Consider the following 14,202-nt stretch of genomic DNA (forward strand, 5'->3'; position numbering starts at 1 on the left):
CCCCCAAAGCTGAGACCCCCCCAGGCTGCTGTAAAATGACAGGAATGCTAGAAGTGGGAGATGACCCTGGGGCGGCCTCCCAGGTCTGACCAGCTGCAGCTCACTTCTAGCCCCCAAGGACTCCCCGCGCCACGACGATAAACACTGCGGAAGATCAGTGCGTGTCCTCCCCTTGGACACTCACAGGACACACACTGTAATTTACGTGGACTTGTTGCACCCGCTAGTTAGGTCAGGCAGCCTGGTCTCCAGCTCTGACTTGGCTGACAACAGCAGCCGCCACTTCCAACAGGAAGGGTCAAGAGAAAAGCTGTCCACAAACCTATTTGTAACCTTCTTTCTGAAGGTGTTTCTGGAACACAGTTCGTTTGAAAATTGGAAGCCACATTTATTTAGCTTCTCGTTTGCTGACATTCTAAATATGTTAATTAAATTTCCCCATGTAACAAAGGTCTCCATAACACCAACTTCTAATCTGCAGTACTCAAGAGATGAAAAACTGTGTCATGGTTAACTCATCGAGCACGTTCCTTCTCCCAGAAACACGGACGGGGGTCCGCGCCAGGTCACCGCTCCCACGGCACCAGCACACCGGGCTGGCAACTAACCCCGAGCCCGCGCCATTCGAGACCCCCACGGAACTCCCGAAATCTCCTCGGCTCTTCCCTCAGTCCCTCCCACGGAGAGCTTAGAGAACAACGATTAAAAATCTACAAGTGTACTAGTACGTGGAAACTAGGTATCTACAGGTTAGGGATAATACTCTCAATAATAATCATTGAGAGCCTATTAAGTGCTAGCCATCATTATTAAAAGCAATCAAAGGGCCTAAATTCAAAAATATCCATTAAATTAAACTGCTTTGCGGCCGTCTAACATCTGGAAGAGTAGACATGACCATGTTCCCTTCACGCTCGACACACGCGCACGGGAGGGCACGGACCGCACAGTGTCTTCCCGAGGGCCACACAAGCCACAGCTGGAGGAGGACGGATGACCCCCGAAGTTTGTGCGCTCACCCCTTATTGGGGCGTCAGCGAGAACGCAGCCGTGGGCTGTTCTGAAGCCCCCCCATGCTGCCGGGGGAAGCCCCGCCCGCCGCCAACCTAAAGCCACTGGGTCTGCCCCACGTGGCAGCCTCAGCATCGCTCTTCATCTGCCCTTCGCTTCCCGCCGCTCTCAGCAACACGGACGCGCGAGGCTGCCACTCCCCCCCCCCAACCTCTCCCCGGAGCAGGGGGAGGGGAAGAGGTCTGTGGCGGCTCCGAGATGCCCCCGGAGACCCAGACGACCACCCTCCCAGGCCCAGTGCGCCACAGCGCAGCTGGCGGGGCTGACCGGAAACACGAGGCGTCACAGGGGGCAGAGTGACGGGGTTCCTGAGCCCCGTCCCACCGCCTCTGCTGACTCCCCACGGTCCTCACGCGCTGGAGCTGAAACCAGCTGTCGTTCCCCCGCACCACACGGAGCCGCAGTGCTGCGCGAGACAGACACTAACTGTGCGCAACTCGGGGGTGCTCGACGACGCGGACGTCGCCCCTCCCCCGACGGTCCGAGAATATGTTCTCCCGGCTCTGACACACCGACACGAGGTCGCCGTGACACAGAGGTCACAGGTGAGCGGGCAACAGGGCGGGGACGTCCGCTGGCTCGTTCACGAGGCCGGACACCTGGATGAGACGCGGCCAAGGTCCAACTCAGCGTTTAATCCCTCCGACCCCAGACTGGTCCCTCCCCCTCCCCCTTTCCAGCTTTAGGCTAAAAGCAAAACCTCCGTCTGCCTTTCAGCATCAGCCCACGGAGCTCGCTCTAATTCTTCTGCCGCCTGTTCTCTTCCTACTCCGGTTTCCTCCAGACAAGACAGGTGGTGAAAACCGTGTCTGTTCATTTCATAACAGGAAATTGTTTTTTGGTTTTAAAAATTTGCCTCTTAAGACTGTTTTGTTTCTACCAGCACATTCAGGGCACATTTTGGACACCATGTTCTAATCACACATGTGCTCAATCTTTTTTTATAGTACTATTACACAATACACAATAGTTCTGGGGGAAAAATCTAGAAAGGAAACAGACTTTCAATACACCATATATCATCTAAGTTAAAAAAGTACAGTTTAAAAAGGCATATTCCATGTGAATATGAAATTCTACCTGAAAGAGAAAACATTCAAATATTCTAAAAAACAACTGGTTACTTAGGTATTTTGGCCCCGGCTGGCGTGGCTCAGTGGAATGAGTGTCGGCCTGTGAACCAATCAAGTTCACCTGTTCGGCTCCTGGTCAGGGCACGTGCCTGGGTTGTGGGCCAGGTGGCCAGCTGGGGGCGTGCAAGCGGCACCAACATTGTGAGAGACCAATGTATCTCTCTCACATTGATGTCTCTCTCCCCGTCTTCCTTTCTCCCTTCCCCTTTCCCTGAAAATAAAGCCTTTAAAAAAATAAAATAAATATAAAGTAGCGATTTTAAACAAGTACAGCATAGATTATAGAACATTTAGGCCATGCTTCCCTGAAATGCATTCAAAGTTGTACTTGAAAACACAGCATCTCTTTTCATGACCTTGAAACCATCCCCCACCTCCTTTATGTTTATTTTTTCCTTATTTTAGAGAGAAGGGAAGAGAGAAGGGAAGAGAGAGAAACACATGCAGCACAGGAAACCCGAGGAGTTTCAGATCTCATTAGCCACGGAGTCACCCGGGGACAAATGTCATAAAAATCAACGTAGTCTTAGCAGGAAAAACATGACTTTGGGGGTTTAGCCCCTTTACTTGCGAAACCAGAAGGCGGGACCAGGTCATCTTTGCGGGCTCCTTCCCCGCCTTCCGTGACCCTCGGGCAGACGCAGCCCCGCCTGTTCCACAGGCGTCACAGGAGCCCGGGCCCCGGCCCCGGCCCCACAGACGCTCAGGGCTCACCTCGCTCCCCGGAGAACGCTGCGTCGGAAAAAGAGCGACCGAGGGTCTTTGCCACAGAGCGAAATGCCGAGGTGCACGAGAGCAAGGCTCGCTTTGCGCATAAAAGTCCCTTTGATATTCTCAAAAGGATCATTCTCCAACTCCCGCTCTGAAAACTGGAAGTCTGTGTGTGTGCGCGCAGGGTGGGGGGGGGCTCGTGAGGTCGCGTGATGTTAACAGAAAGGAGAAACTGGCTCAAGCTCTGGGAGAAAATTATTGCTCCCAATTTAAATCTTTGTTTAAAAAGCTATGCATTCAGTATAAATTGGACACTTAAAATTTAGTTGGTTCTTTTATTAAGCTATGCCCGGGACTGGGGGAGGCAGCTAAAACTTAAAAGGGTTGCTTTTGCGCCTACAAGGCTTATTGAACGCTGCAGCCGAAGTAAATTCTTAGAGAAGGGAAATTCGTTGTCATTTTTATTCTATTTGCTCTGAAATCAACTGCTGGGCCAGGACTTCTGCAAAGCTGTTAATAATAACTTGAGTCTAGTACAGAAATTTATCTTAATGTGAATGGGAATGTTGAAAACTTCTATTAAAAAAAGTCAGAAGAAACCATAAAAACACACACACACACACGCACACAATCAGCCCTGGCTGGTGTGGCTCAGTGGGCTGTGCGCCAGCCCAAGAACCGAAGGGTCACTGGTTTGGCCAGGGCACCTGCCTGGGCTGTGGGCCAGGTCCCCAGTAGGGGGCGTGTGAGAGGCAACCACACACTGATGTTTCTCTCCCTCCCTTCCCCCCTCTCTAAAAATAAATAAATAAAATCTTCAAAAAAAAAAAAATCACAGAACTTCAATACTCTAGAGAAATATACTGTTTAAATTTGGTGTGACCGTGGGGGAGGGGAAATTCAAGGGGCTGCAAAAGAGTTTCATTAACGCCAAAACCATAAACAAAACAAACAAAAAAACCAACCTATCATAAAAGCTTTTTTCTTTCCTCTTCATTTCCTTTAGTTTAAAACCTTTCAGCATCCTCTAAATAGAAAACTAATTACAAAATAATCTGATATTTAAAAAAAGGTAACCAAGTGACCCCGTCCTGGGCTTCCCAAAGCCCCTGCGGCACCCCCGTACCTTGTCTATCCGGTCCGGGCGGTTGGTGGCGGCCAGAACGGTCACGTCCTTCAGCTGCTCGATGCCGTCCATCTCCGTGAGGAGCTGCGCCAGCACGCGGTCGGCCACGTTCCCCGCACCCGAAGAGCTGCCGTTTGAAAACACAGTTTAAAGAGTGTGTTTACCTGTCCCCAAATACGCCATTCTTTGGAAAATACTGTACATTCTATAACAAGGAAAATCATGTCTGTTTCAAAATATGAAAGGCATGCTTCAGAATCCATCGCTTGTTGAATTATCATATCCCAACACTATGTTCAAACCATTTCTTCTCCTCATCATCAGCCAGGTTCATTTTCTCCCCAACGATGACACGCTATGTGCACGTCAAACACAACAGAGCGGGGAAGAAAGGTACGGCTATTTAAAAAGAAGCAGACAGATGCGAGAAACCTGAAGGAGACACAGCCAGTAGGGCCGATAAACCGAAGTCTCCATGGAGTCACGGGGGAAAGAACTTGAACTGCCGACACGCTGGAGGGGAAGTGCCCGTGGGGCACCCGGAGACGTGGACATAAACAAAGTCTGCGGCAGAAGCGTGTCTCCCGAGCCCTTTGCCACAGAGATGGCACCCGGGGAGGTGGGGGTGGGGCGGACGCCCGGGAGTGGGCGGGGGGTGGAGAGAACCGAGTGGGTGAGAGCGCACAGGACACCAGCACAGCACTGTGGAAGGGCGGCGCCCTGGTGCGCTCAGGCGGCCGGGACGAAACACCCCAGACCGGGAGCCGGAACCACGGAAATTCACTCTCTCACAGTTTGGGGGGCCGAAAGGTCGAGGTGAGGGTTCCCGCATGGCTGGGCCCTGGCAAGGGCTCTCTTCGGGGCTGACAGGCGGCCGCCCTCCCGCCGTGTCCTCACGTGGCAGCCGGAGAAACAGAAACCAAGCCGTCTGGCGTGTCTCTCCTTGGAGGGACACGGAGCCCGTCACGCCTGACCTCATCCAAACCTGGTTCCATCCCAAAGGCCCATGACCTCGAAGTGTTTTGAAAAAGCATTGCTGAGCACTTCATTAATTCTTTCTGGAGCTCTCTGGCAGACAAACGGTAACTCAAAGCTTACAAATGCTTCTTCGCAGAAAGATGACGATGTTTCTATGCACACAAACGCAGGCCACAACATTGCCCAGTTTAGTCCCAGTGTTGACTTTTTTAAGCAATGACACTAAAAAATGGTGAAGTCAGACTCTGAGAACCAGCTGAGAGAGCCCAGCCTCGAGCCTCTCTGTGCCTTCATCCCTTATCTGAGAAGGAAAGGTCTGGTGCTTGCCTGGCAGACACAGGGCTAGAAGGCTGAGGTAAGAGGCCGGAGACATTACTGCTCCTTGGAGGACTTGATGGTTCCTTACTGACGAGCATGAGGGAGGAAGTTAGATCGGATCACACCCACGCACACATCCTTCTAGCTGCAGAATTCTGTGACTCGGTGATGGCATTTTATGCAGCACCTAAGTAATTCAACTCATTATTTTTAACAAAAATACGCATACATATGCATATCCAATAACTTACTACTGACAGCCCCGACGGAGCACTTGTAAACCGAAAGAGGTGGACTCGTGCTGGTCTGACTTGCTGTCTGCTGTGGGAGGGAGTGTGGCTGTAAACAACGTGGGAGACGAGGCGAGGGGGCTCTCTGGGTCCCCATCACCCCACGCTGCCCCGCCCTTCCTCTCCGCAGACCACTGAGTGCTGGCCGGAGAGCCGCACAGTGAGAATGCTTTATGGGCTGAGAAATATTCTTGGCAGCATTTCAAAGCTGCAGCAGGAAACAAAAACCGTAAGACTGACATCCTAGGAAATCAACTCCCAGAAAAAGTTTGAAAACAAATGTGTAATCACTAACATAATGAAATGATTTTATAAAACTTTATTATCTGCTAGAGACAGTCCACACGACAATGGGGAGAAAACACTCAGCTGTAGAAAATATTGAAGCTACACTTCCCCAAAACAGCACTTCTTCGTTTCTCCTAAGAAGTCAAGCCGCTTCTTCACAGGACACCACAGACCGAAGGGACTCTATCTCAGAACAAGTCAGTAAGCCACAGCCACAGACCGAGTCCAGCCAGCTGTTTGTATCTGGTCACCTGCTCGCCGGGGCCTCTTCTGTGTCGCAGTGCTGGGGACGGACAGTCCCGGGGGAGGCCACATGGCCCTCAGAGTCGGACACCCGTGCTCTCTGGCCCGCTGCACAAGTCTCACTGCCACGGTGGTGATTTGTTCACTGGTTTTCTTATTTTCCAATACTCAGTATTTCACAAAAACGATCATTTATTTCCTATTCAACTCCTCCAATAAAATAAAATGCGCTATCATCAGATTTCTAAATTATAGACCAACATCTCATTTACCCAATTTAAAATTTTCAGCGTTTTTCCAGCGTACATATTAAAATGTCACCAAGAGCTCCAAACGGTAGGCGTCTGAATGTGTGTCTTACAATCCATCTCCCACACCCTCGCGGTCATCAGTCGGGCTCTGAAGAGGCCTGAGAAAGACGGCAAGGAGGCCAGCCAAAGAAAGTCCACGCCAGCACAAGCCTTACCTAGCACAATTCTCTCGGTACTCACGTAAAATGCAAGCAAACTTCCGTGTTAAAGACGGGACAGAAATGAGAAGAGAAACTCCCTGTCCTCCGTCAACAAAGAACAGATTCTCAGTTCCCAGTCAAAGGCTGCAGCGGGCCCAGCGTGGAGGCAAAGTCGGACCTTCCGTCTGCACGGCCGCAGGGCTCAGCGCAGCCAGAAGGCAGAGCAAGGCGCTCGCGGAGCCCTGCCGCGCATGCCCTGAGGCTGTTGGGCTGGAAAGTCCGCCAGACACTCCCCGTTTCTCTCGCTGCTTTCTTCCATGTTTGTTTAGTTCTAGGTGTGCACCAACGTGAAAACCGTGCCTGCCGGGAAACAGGCACTGTATCCAGAAACGTGAAACACAGACACAAAACAAAACAATAGTGGCGAGAAAGTGGTTTCTGTTCGAGTCCGTAATGTGTAAATTGTTCTTTATGTAACTGGATAACTCTCACCCAGACAAACACACCCAAACCCTGACAGTGTAGGAGGCTGTTTGAAGGGCACCACACCAGCACCACGAGTTCGTCTCGCTGAGACCTCAAAGGAGTTCATGTGCCTCTCCGCCTAATTCTAGGGGCTTCTGTTCCTCCTGAAGAATAAAATCTCGCACTGGGTGACTTGTAAGAATCTTTCCAGCTATAAAATTTTATGATTTTATGAAATTTTAAAAACCACCGTAAAAACAATTTAGAGCCCTCCTTGAAAGTGTCCTTCAGAGAAGCGATGCCTCCAGAAACTTCTCCAGTGCTTAGTGCCATGAGTTCACGACTCAGCCCGCGCTCCAAACACACCACAAAAAGGCCGCCCCGTTTCCTGGCCTTCACTGCACACCTCAGGGCCCTTCTCAGAACGCTGCTGCGCCTGTACCCTTCTCGCCTGCAGTGATCGCTGGCCCCCAACCTTCAGGAAGGCAGAAAGTTAAGGTAGCTGGCGGGGAGGGGCAGGGCGCGGGCAGTGCAGGCAAAATACCAAAGACAATCGTCAATTGTATAATGTCTTATTGTGCATTCATGCAGGGGTCTTTTTGTGAGTTTTTTCCTTACCTGTAAAGCCCTTAAAAGTTTCTAGGGCCTAGTAAGCACTAGATGAATGTTATCGAATGTTATCAGCCCCATATAACTCAAACCCCTTCCCTACCTTGGCATCTTACTTCCTCCCGTATTACCTGTTTCCCAAAGGGCTGTGCTGCTTTAACCGCATTTCCAACTTCCCCGAATGTCACAGAGATCACTGAAGCACTCAGCAAAAGGAATCTTACGTTTCCTCCAAATCCCAATATGAAGTAAGACCAAAAAATCTTATTCAGAGCACTGTGATTTCAATGGGCACACAGAGAAAGAGAAGTAAATGTGAGTCTTATTTATTTTCAAGTCTCACAGAAATGTAAATGGGCAGGAAGGAGGAGAAAACGGTGGCTGTCATTAGGCACTTCAGTGCGTGTGAGAAAATAGGTCTGAAAGCACGACGACGTCTCAAGCTAACAAGCAAACAGCGTGTCTCCGCTCCCCTCGAGACGCACTGCCCACAGCCTCCATTTTCACGGCTAATGAGTCACTTGAAATAGCCAAAATTAACTGGTTTAGTATGCACAGGATAATAAAGACTAGTATATATATATATATCATAATTCTCTGCTCACTTTATGAGGCATCTTAAGTTTGGAAATTACAACCGTTATAAAAAGAAACAGTCTTCTTACACACTGTCATGTCTGGGCTAGCCATATGGATTTTATCTAAATGTTATTGTTTGAACAAATGAAAGTAATGACTATTCTACAGCCCAATGTTATGCAGAAATGTCTCCTAGTTTATGGAATTTTTTATTTTTCTATGTTTTCCATTTCTTTTAACAGTGCATAAAATTGGTTCAGTATCTTTAAAATTTTATACTTTTGGACCATCACCAGCTGTTTTTACGGTTCCTAGAAATTGTTTAATTTAATCAGCTGAAGAACAAACACACGCAACATACACGCGGGAGGTTTATTTGCTTTAGTTTTCAGGTAATAGCACCCTATTTAGATAAAACCATCATTTTCTAGGCAATGTTGGCTCATCACGAAATGCGGAGGAAAAAACCCTGAAAACAGCATCCCTCTATGCGAGTCTTGTGGCCAGAACAGGCCACAACGCTCTGCTTCGGACCACAGCACTGCACTGGCTCACCGGCCCCATCCTTGTTTTCTGAAACGTCCCATGACTCTGAGCCAAAACCTCCTGTACAAAGGCGACCGCACAGAATTCACTTGTGCTTGACCGGACTGAGCCGCTGAAGGAGGGACGCCCACAGCACAGAATGAGACAGACACTATCAGAGGAAATGAGACCTAACGGACGCAAATCATCAGCACCTGGCGGATTCCCTCTGGGCCTAACTGCCTGCAAAAGCAGGCGATCTCCACCAAGTGCCTTGTCTGGTTTCTCCTATCATTTTATGTCAAAAGCACTTCAGGAGAATCTGCTACCTGCTCCACCCCCCACCCGGCTCACATTTAACACTGTAGCCCTCCCTGCTCCTCTGCAGGCTCCACAAACACACGCCCCCAACGTCACGCGAGTGTGGCAGGTCGCACGGCTCCAGCTAACCGCTCTGGCTTCCGTCTCTTCTCCTGCAGTCCAGGTGAACCCGCGCCACCTGCGGCTGTGCCATCTCCTCTCGCAAGCACTGACAGGGCCCCGGGCATGCTAACTCATCAAGTAAAAGGGCCAGCGGTGGTGTTCACAGGAGCTGCGACTGTGGACAAACAGCAGCTCGGATCCCGGGGAGGGGGAGAGCGGCCATGCTTCCAGCCGTACATACGCCTGCGGCTCACGCGGTGCCCCCCGCCACGGCCACCGCCACGGGGGGACTTTCAGCGTCAATGCAGCTCTGCACACGGCGTACGAACCATCACTCTCCCACGTGAACACCTGTGCGTGCTCCTGAAAGGACCGCTAAGCGTCTGTAGAGAAAAAACTACCGTGCTCACAAGCCGTTCTGTGAGATACGTATGATAGTAAGACCATACACTTAAACTATCATAAAGAATCCTCTTTATTGCCTGAGATTCAGAAATAAAACTATTAACATTAATTTCTATTCTATTATACCTAATTATATTTTAGGAAATATGATTTAATCCAGACAATACTAAAATCTGTGTAATAACACCTTTTATTATAATTGGGCTCTATTCTGTCATTTTTATACTTAATTGACCTTTGTTTATTGTTTTAATCATATATTTATAAAAACCCAAATTCTGATAAATAGCACTCAGGATCCCTCCAAGATAATAAACTATAAAAACTAACTCAATGCCCCGAACGGATGTCGGTGTTTTTTAACTGCACGTGAAGTGACTGAACGGGGGCAACAGGAAAAACTGCACGAGTGGGAACATGCTCTCTTTGTGGCCCAACGGAGGAAGCCACAAAGCGGCACCAGAAGTGGGTGGACTCGGCCCTGCAGCGGCCGCCGCGCCGCAGCGAGCCCACACGGCGGTGCTTACCTGCCGCGCTCGACCGCCAGGGCGTCCAGCTCGTCGAAGAAGACCACGGAAGGAGCCACGGCCCTCGCTCGGCGGAAGACCTAGGGGAGGAGCCACGTCAGCCGGCCATTGGCCACCCCCACGGAGCCCCGCCAGCCACCGGCCTCCGTTTGGAACGGTTCGGACTGCGACGCACAACCAGCTCGATGCATGCACACCGATGCATGCACACCGATGCATGCACTCCGCAGCGGACCAGACAGCAGTGGGCCCCCACCCGGGCCCGTGGACAGAACGCTGGTACTTGTTTTAAAAATCTCTGGTAAAACTAAAGGGTGGTATGCTTGTTATAAGGCTTAAAAACAAAGTATTAATCAAATTGCATTTTTAAATAATAAAATGATATTTGCCTACAGAAAAAACACACCACCAGGATGGGGATGTGGAACCGGAAGTCTGCGACCCAAAGGAAAGCGGACACCGCCCGGAGGACCGGAGGGCGCTCTCCCGGCGGGCAGGGCTCCCGGGCGGGCAGGGCCCCGGGCGAGGCGGGGTCGGTCTTCCTACCTCTCTGACGGCTCTCTCCGACTCGCCGACGTACTTGTTCATTAGCTCAGGCCCCTGCACGGGAAGAAAGCAAGTGTTCAGTTCGAGGAAAGAGCAAACACATCCATTAAGTAGGAAAAAGTGGGGGTGGGGGAGGATAAACAAATATCTGCTTTTAACTAAATTAGTTCCTTCAGCACGCTTATTTCCACTGGTGTTATTCGTGCCTCAGAAGTCAAAGCTATTCCGTGTCCTGAAGACGACATCGGTGCAGAGGAAAAAAGGCGGGGACTGACTGCGAATGTCTCCTTCACCTGTCCGCCCGTCGCCCCTTCACGCCCCGGCAGCACGGCCGGGCACTGAGGACGGAGGGGTTCGCGCTGGAGGCCAGCGAAGGGAACGCTGAGCTCCCAGGCCGAGCCGCTGCCCGCTCCGAGCGGCTCCCTTTGCCGGGGTCCAAGCCCACTGGGCCAGCAGACCGCAGGGCTCCCGTCCTCAGGACCGCACGGAACTCCTGGGAACGGGGTGGGAACCCCGGAGTCCGTGGGGCTCCCTGGCGGGATGCCGCGGGGCTCCCCTCAGCCTCGTGCTGCCTGCTCTCCCCAGCCTGGCCACCCGGAGGCTGACCGCACGCCTCTCCAGGGCCCGCGTGCCCCTCTCAGCCGTGCCCCGGCCAGAGGAGACCGCTCCTGTGCAACAGGGTCGCAGGGCCACAGCAGTGTCACGCTGTGGCAATGACCCTCGTCACCCTCAAAAGTCTGCATCTTCCTTAGCTGTCTGCCACTCGGCACTTCACCTGGGTGACGGGCAACCCCTCTTGCCCTCTGAGTCCAGGCACGTTACCGGGCACCAGGGGTGCACGGTGCGGACTCTGTGCAACAACACTCCGCCCGATCGTCAGTGGCGGGACCCCCGCACACTGCGGGTCCCGCAAAGGCGCCGGGTCTCCCGGGGACCCGCTGCCTACCGCTGGCTCGAGGGCGCACACTTCCGACGTTCAGCACTTCTGAAGTGTAACGTCGTCTTCTTTCTCAAATACCTGACATACCACACACGGTACGGAGACACGGCAGGTTTTCTTTCTTACTGCACACCCACCCACTTCCTCATGGTGCACAGTCCTCCCCTCACAAGGAGCCACAGGACACTAGAAAAGACAGAACACTCCGCCCGAGGCCCACAGCCACGTCCCGCAGACCCCGGCGGGGCGGCCGTCCGGCAGCCCGGACGCCCTCCTCGGGCGTGGGAGCCTCCTCTCGCCGCACCCACCGTCCTGCCCGGCCCCTGGCTCCTCGAGACGCCCTGTCCCCACACCCAGCTGCAAGCCCAACAGGCGTTGTGTGTGTGTGTGTGTCTGCTTCTCCTTCTGCAAACACCTTATCTTGAACAAGGTTCGCCTTCCACCCCACGCACACCCTGGCTCCAGGCACCGAGGGGACGCACCTGGGCCCGGCCCGAGCACCGGCTACACGCTGTACACCACCCAAAACCCTGCCTGAGGCACTCGGCAAACGCTGGCAGAACGCCAGCTAACGCCACAAACCGGCACAGGTGACGGCGAGTCCCCGTAGAGACCGCTTCAGGAGACGACCACCGCACGGCAGACCAGTGCTGCGGGGGCAGAGGCGCGCAGGGGCGCCGCCAACACGAGGAAAAGGAACCGCGCCCCGCCCAGAACGCTCCCGGGGAAACACGCTGCAGGCGAGTCCTCGGTGGGTTTGTTCTGCGCCTCCCACGTGGGGAAGGCATCCAGACCCAGGAAGGAGCCAGAAGGGTCTCTACCAGCCCACACAGAGGGCATCACGTGCACCTGAACTGCAGGAAGCCCTTGAGGACCTGCTTCAGGGCGCACCGACGCGTCAGCGGCACAGGAGACCACCAGCCTGAGCAGAGCAGACCGCCGGCCGCCGGCGGGGACGGGTGGGGGCTGGGCGGGAGGGTGAAGGTCACAGACCCAGATGCCCGTGTGCTGACTGCCAGAGATGGGGGGGGAGCCCTGACCGGGGTGGTGAACACACACTACGACATGCAGACGGTGTGTTTTCAAATTGTACACCTGAAACCCGTACAGTTTTATTAACCAACGTCACCCCAATAAATTCAATAAAAAATAAACCGGAAAAAAGAAAACAATAAGCCTACGGTAGCATTGGTTTCATTACACACCGTTTCCTTTACGGCCCCGGGAGTGCTGATGATGCTGAGTGAGGGCTTAGAGCAGGCAGCTGACCCCACTCTGGACTGTAAAAGGTCATCACAAGTACCAATGACACGACTCCCGAGTGAAAAACCTGGACTTCAAAACATTAACAAAAATGATCAAAACATTGAGGAAAAAAATAAATGACACTTAAAAAGCAACTTCGTAACATCCGGTCATGTTTACGATGACCAACGGCAAGAGCTGCTACTTCAGTGCACAAGGCCTGCACAAGAGCTGCTACTTCAGCGCACAAGGCCTGCACAAGAGCTGCTACTTCAGCGCACAAGGCCTGCACAAGAACGTCTCCCTGACGCACTGCCCACAGCACGAAAGAAGCCTGAGGACAAAAGCTGACTAACATCAACGTGAGTAAACAGCCTGCAGCGTCCTCACGCAACGCAGGACCGCCCCGTCGCACTGTGAGTGAAGGGCTGCGCTAAGGAGACGGCAGTCCGGGAGCAGGAGGACCAGCGAGAGAGCGGGCACACGGGCAAACGCCTCGTGGCATTTACATGCTCTACACGTGACATTTACACGCTCTGCACACTCACCAACAAGAGCCGGAGTTCCAGATGTTCTGCCAGATTTTTTAAGGTCACGGAAAGTGGGGCCTTTCCTCACTGATTATTAAAGGTTATTTTTGCGCGGTTTCGCCCCGCACGGTCACGGCCCCGGTCCGCACTGCAGAGCAGAGCGAGGTCGGCCCGTCTGTAACGTAAAATCCAGAGTCACGGGAGCAAAGCCGGCGCCACTCGTTTACTTATGACACACGGCCCCTTCCCCCGGGGGGGGGCTGCGGGCAGAGGCCAGAAACTGAACAAGAAAACACGAATCAGGGCCCACTCACTACACAAGCTTTAGATAACCGGGAGAGCGGGTTTGTGCTGGGGAGGGGGTGGGGCAGGGAGAGGGAGGAGGGAGGAGGTAGGGGAAGAAATGTGTATGCAGAACTCATTCTGTTTAGGGTGACTAATTACGCAAGTGTGGCCTGATCATAATCAGAAAGGAAACTACTGGTGTCCGTGTTGTTTGTGTTGTAATTGTTACCATCCCAACTCTGCATTGCTGTCACTGTTTCATAGCCACTCTTCACACAAGTCTAGGGCATGACTGAAACAGTGATCCGGGGAAGACACTTCTCTGCACAGGCAATACGTTCAGTGCATTTGTTCTGCTTTCTAACTACTTGGCTTAACCGAAGGCACGCACTCAGAACATCTGGAGAAGCAACACTGCGCTCCACAGACTGGTTCTCAAACAGATCGCAGCGTGAGCACCACTGCTGGAGAGCACCAGACCGCTACGACCACCGACAACCTCGGGGGACCGACC

General features: G+C 52.5%; 1 protein-coding gene across 2 annotated transcripts in view; it reads right to left on the reverse strand.

The window, feature by feature from the left end:
- The window catches only part of SPATA5 (spermatogenesis associated 5), a 113,754-nt gene that overhangs the window by 61,833 nt on the left and 37,719 nt on the right, over positions 1-14,202 (reverse strand). For both annotated transcript variants that reach the window (XM_045831764.1, XM_045831762.1), the window contains exons 12-14: positions 10,689-10,742; positions 10,143-10,222; positions 4,042-4,168 (exon numbers count right to left, since the gene is read on the reverse strand). In XM_045831764.1, coding sequence (XP_045687720.1) covers positions 4,042-4,168; positions 10,143-10,222; positions 10,689-10,742 — 261 coding nt within the window. The remainder of the gene's footprint in view (positions 1-4,041; positions 4,169-10,142; positions 10,223-10,688; positions 10,743-14,202) is intronic.

Source organism: Phyllostomus hastatus, unplaced genomic scaffold, assembly GCF_019186645.2.
Source record: "Phyllostomus hastatus isolate PE091 unplaced genomic scaffold, TTU_PhHast_1.1 phas_contig_159, whole genome shotgun sequence".
Classification (NCBI taxonomy): Eukaryota; Metazoa; Chordata; class Mammalia; order Chiroptera; family Phyllostomidae; genus Phyllostomus; species Phyllostomus hastatus.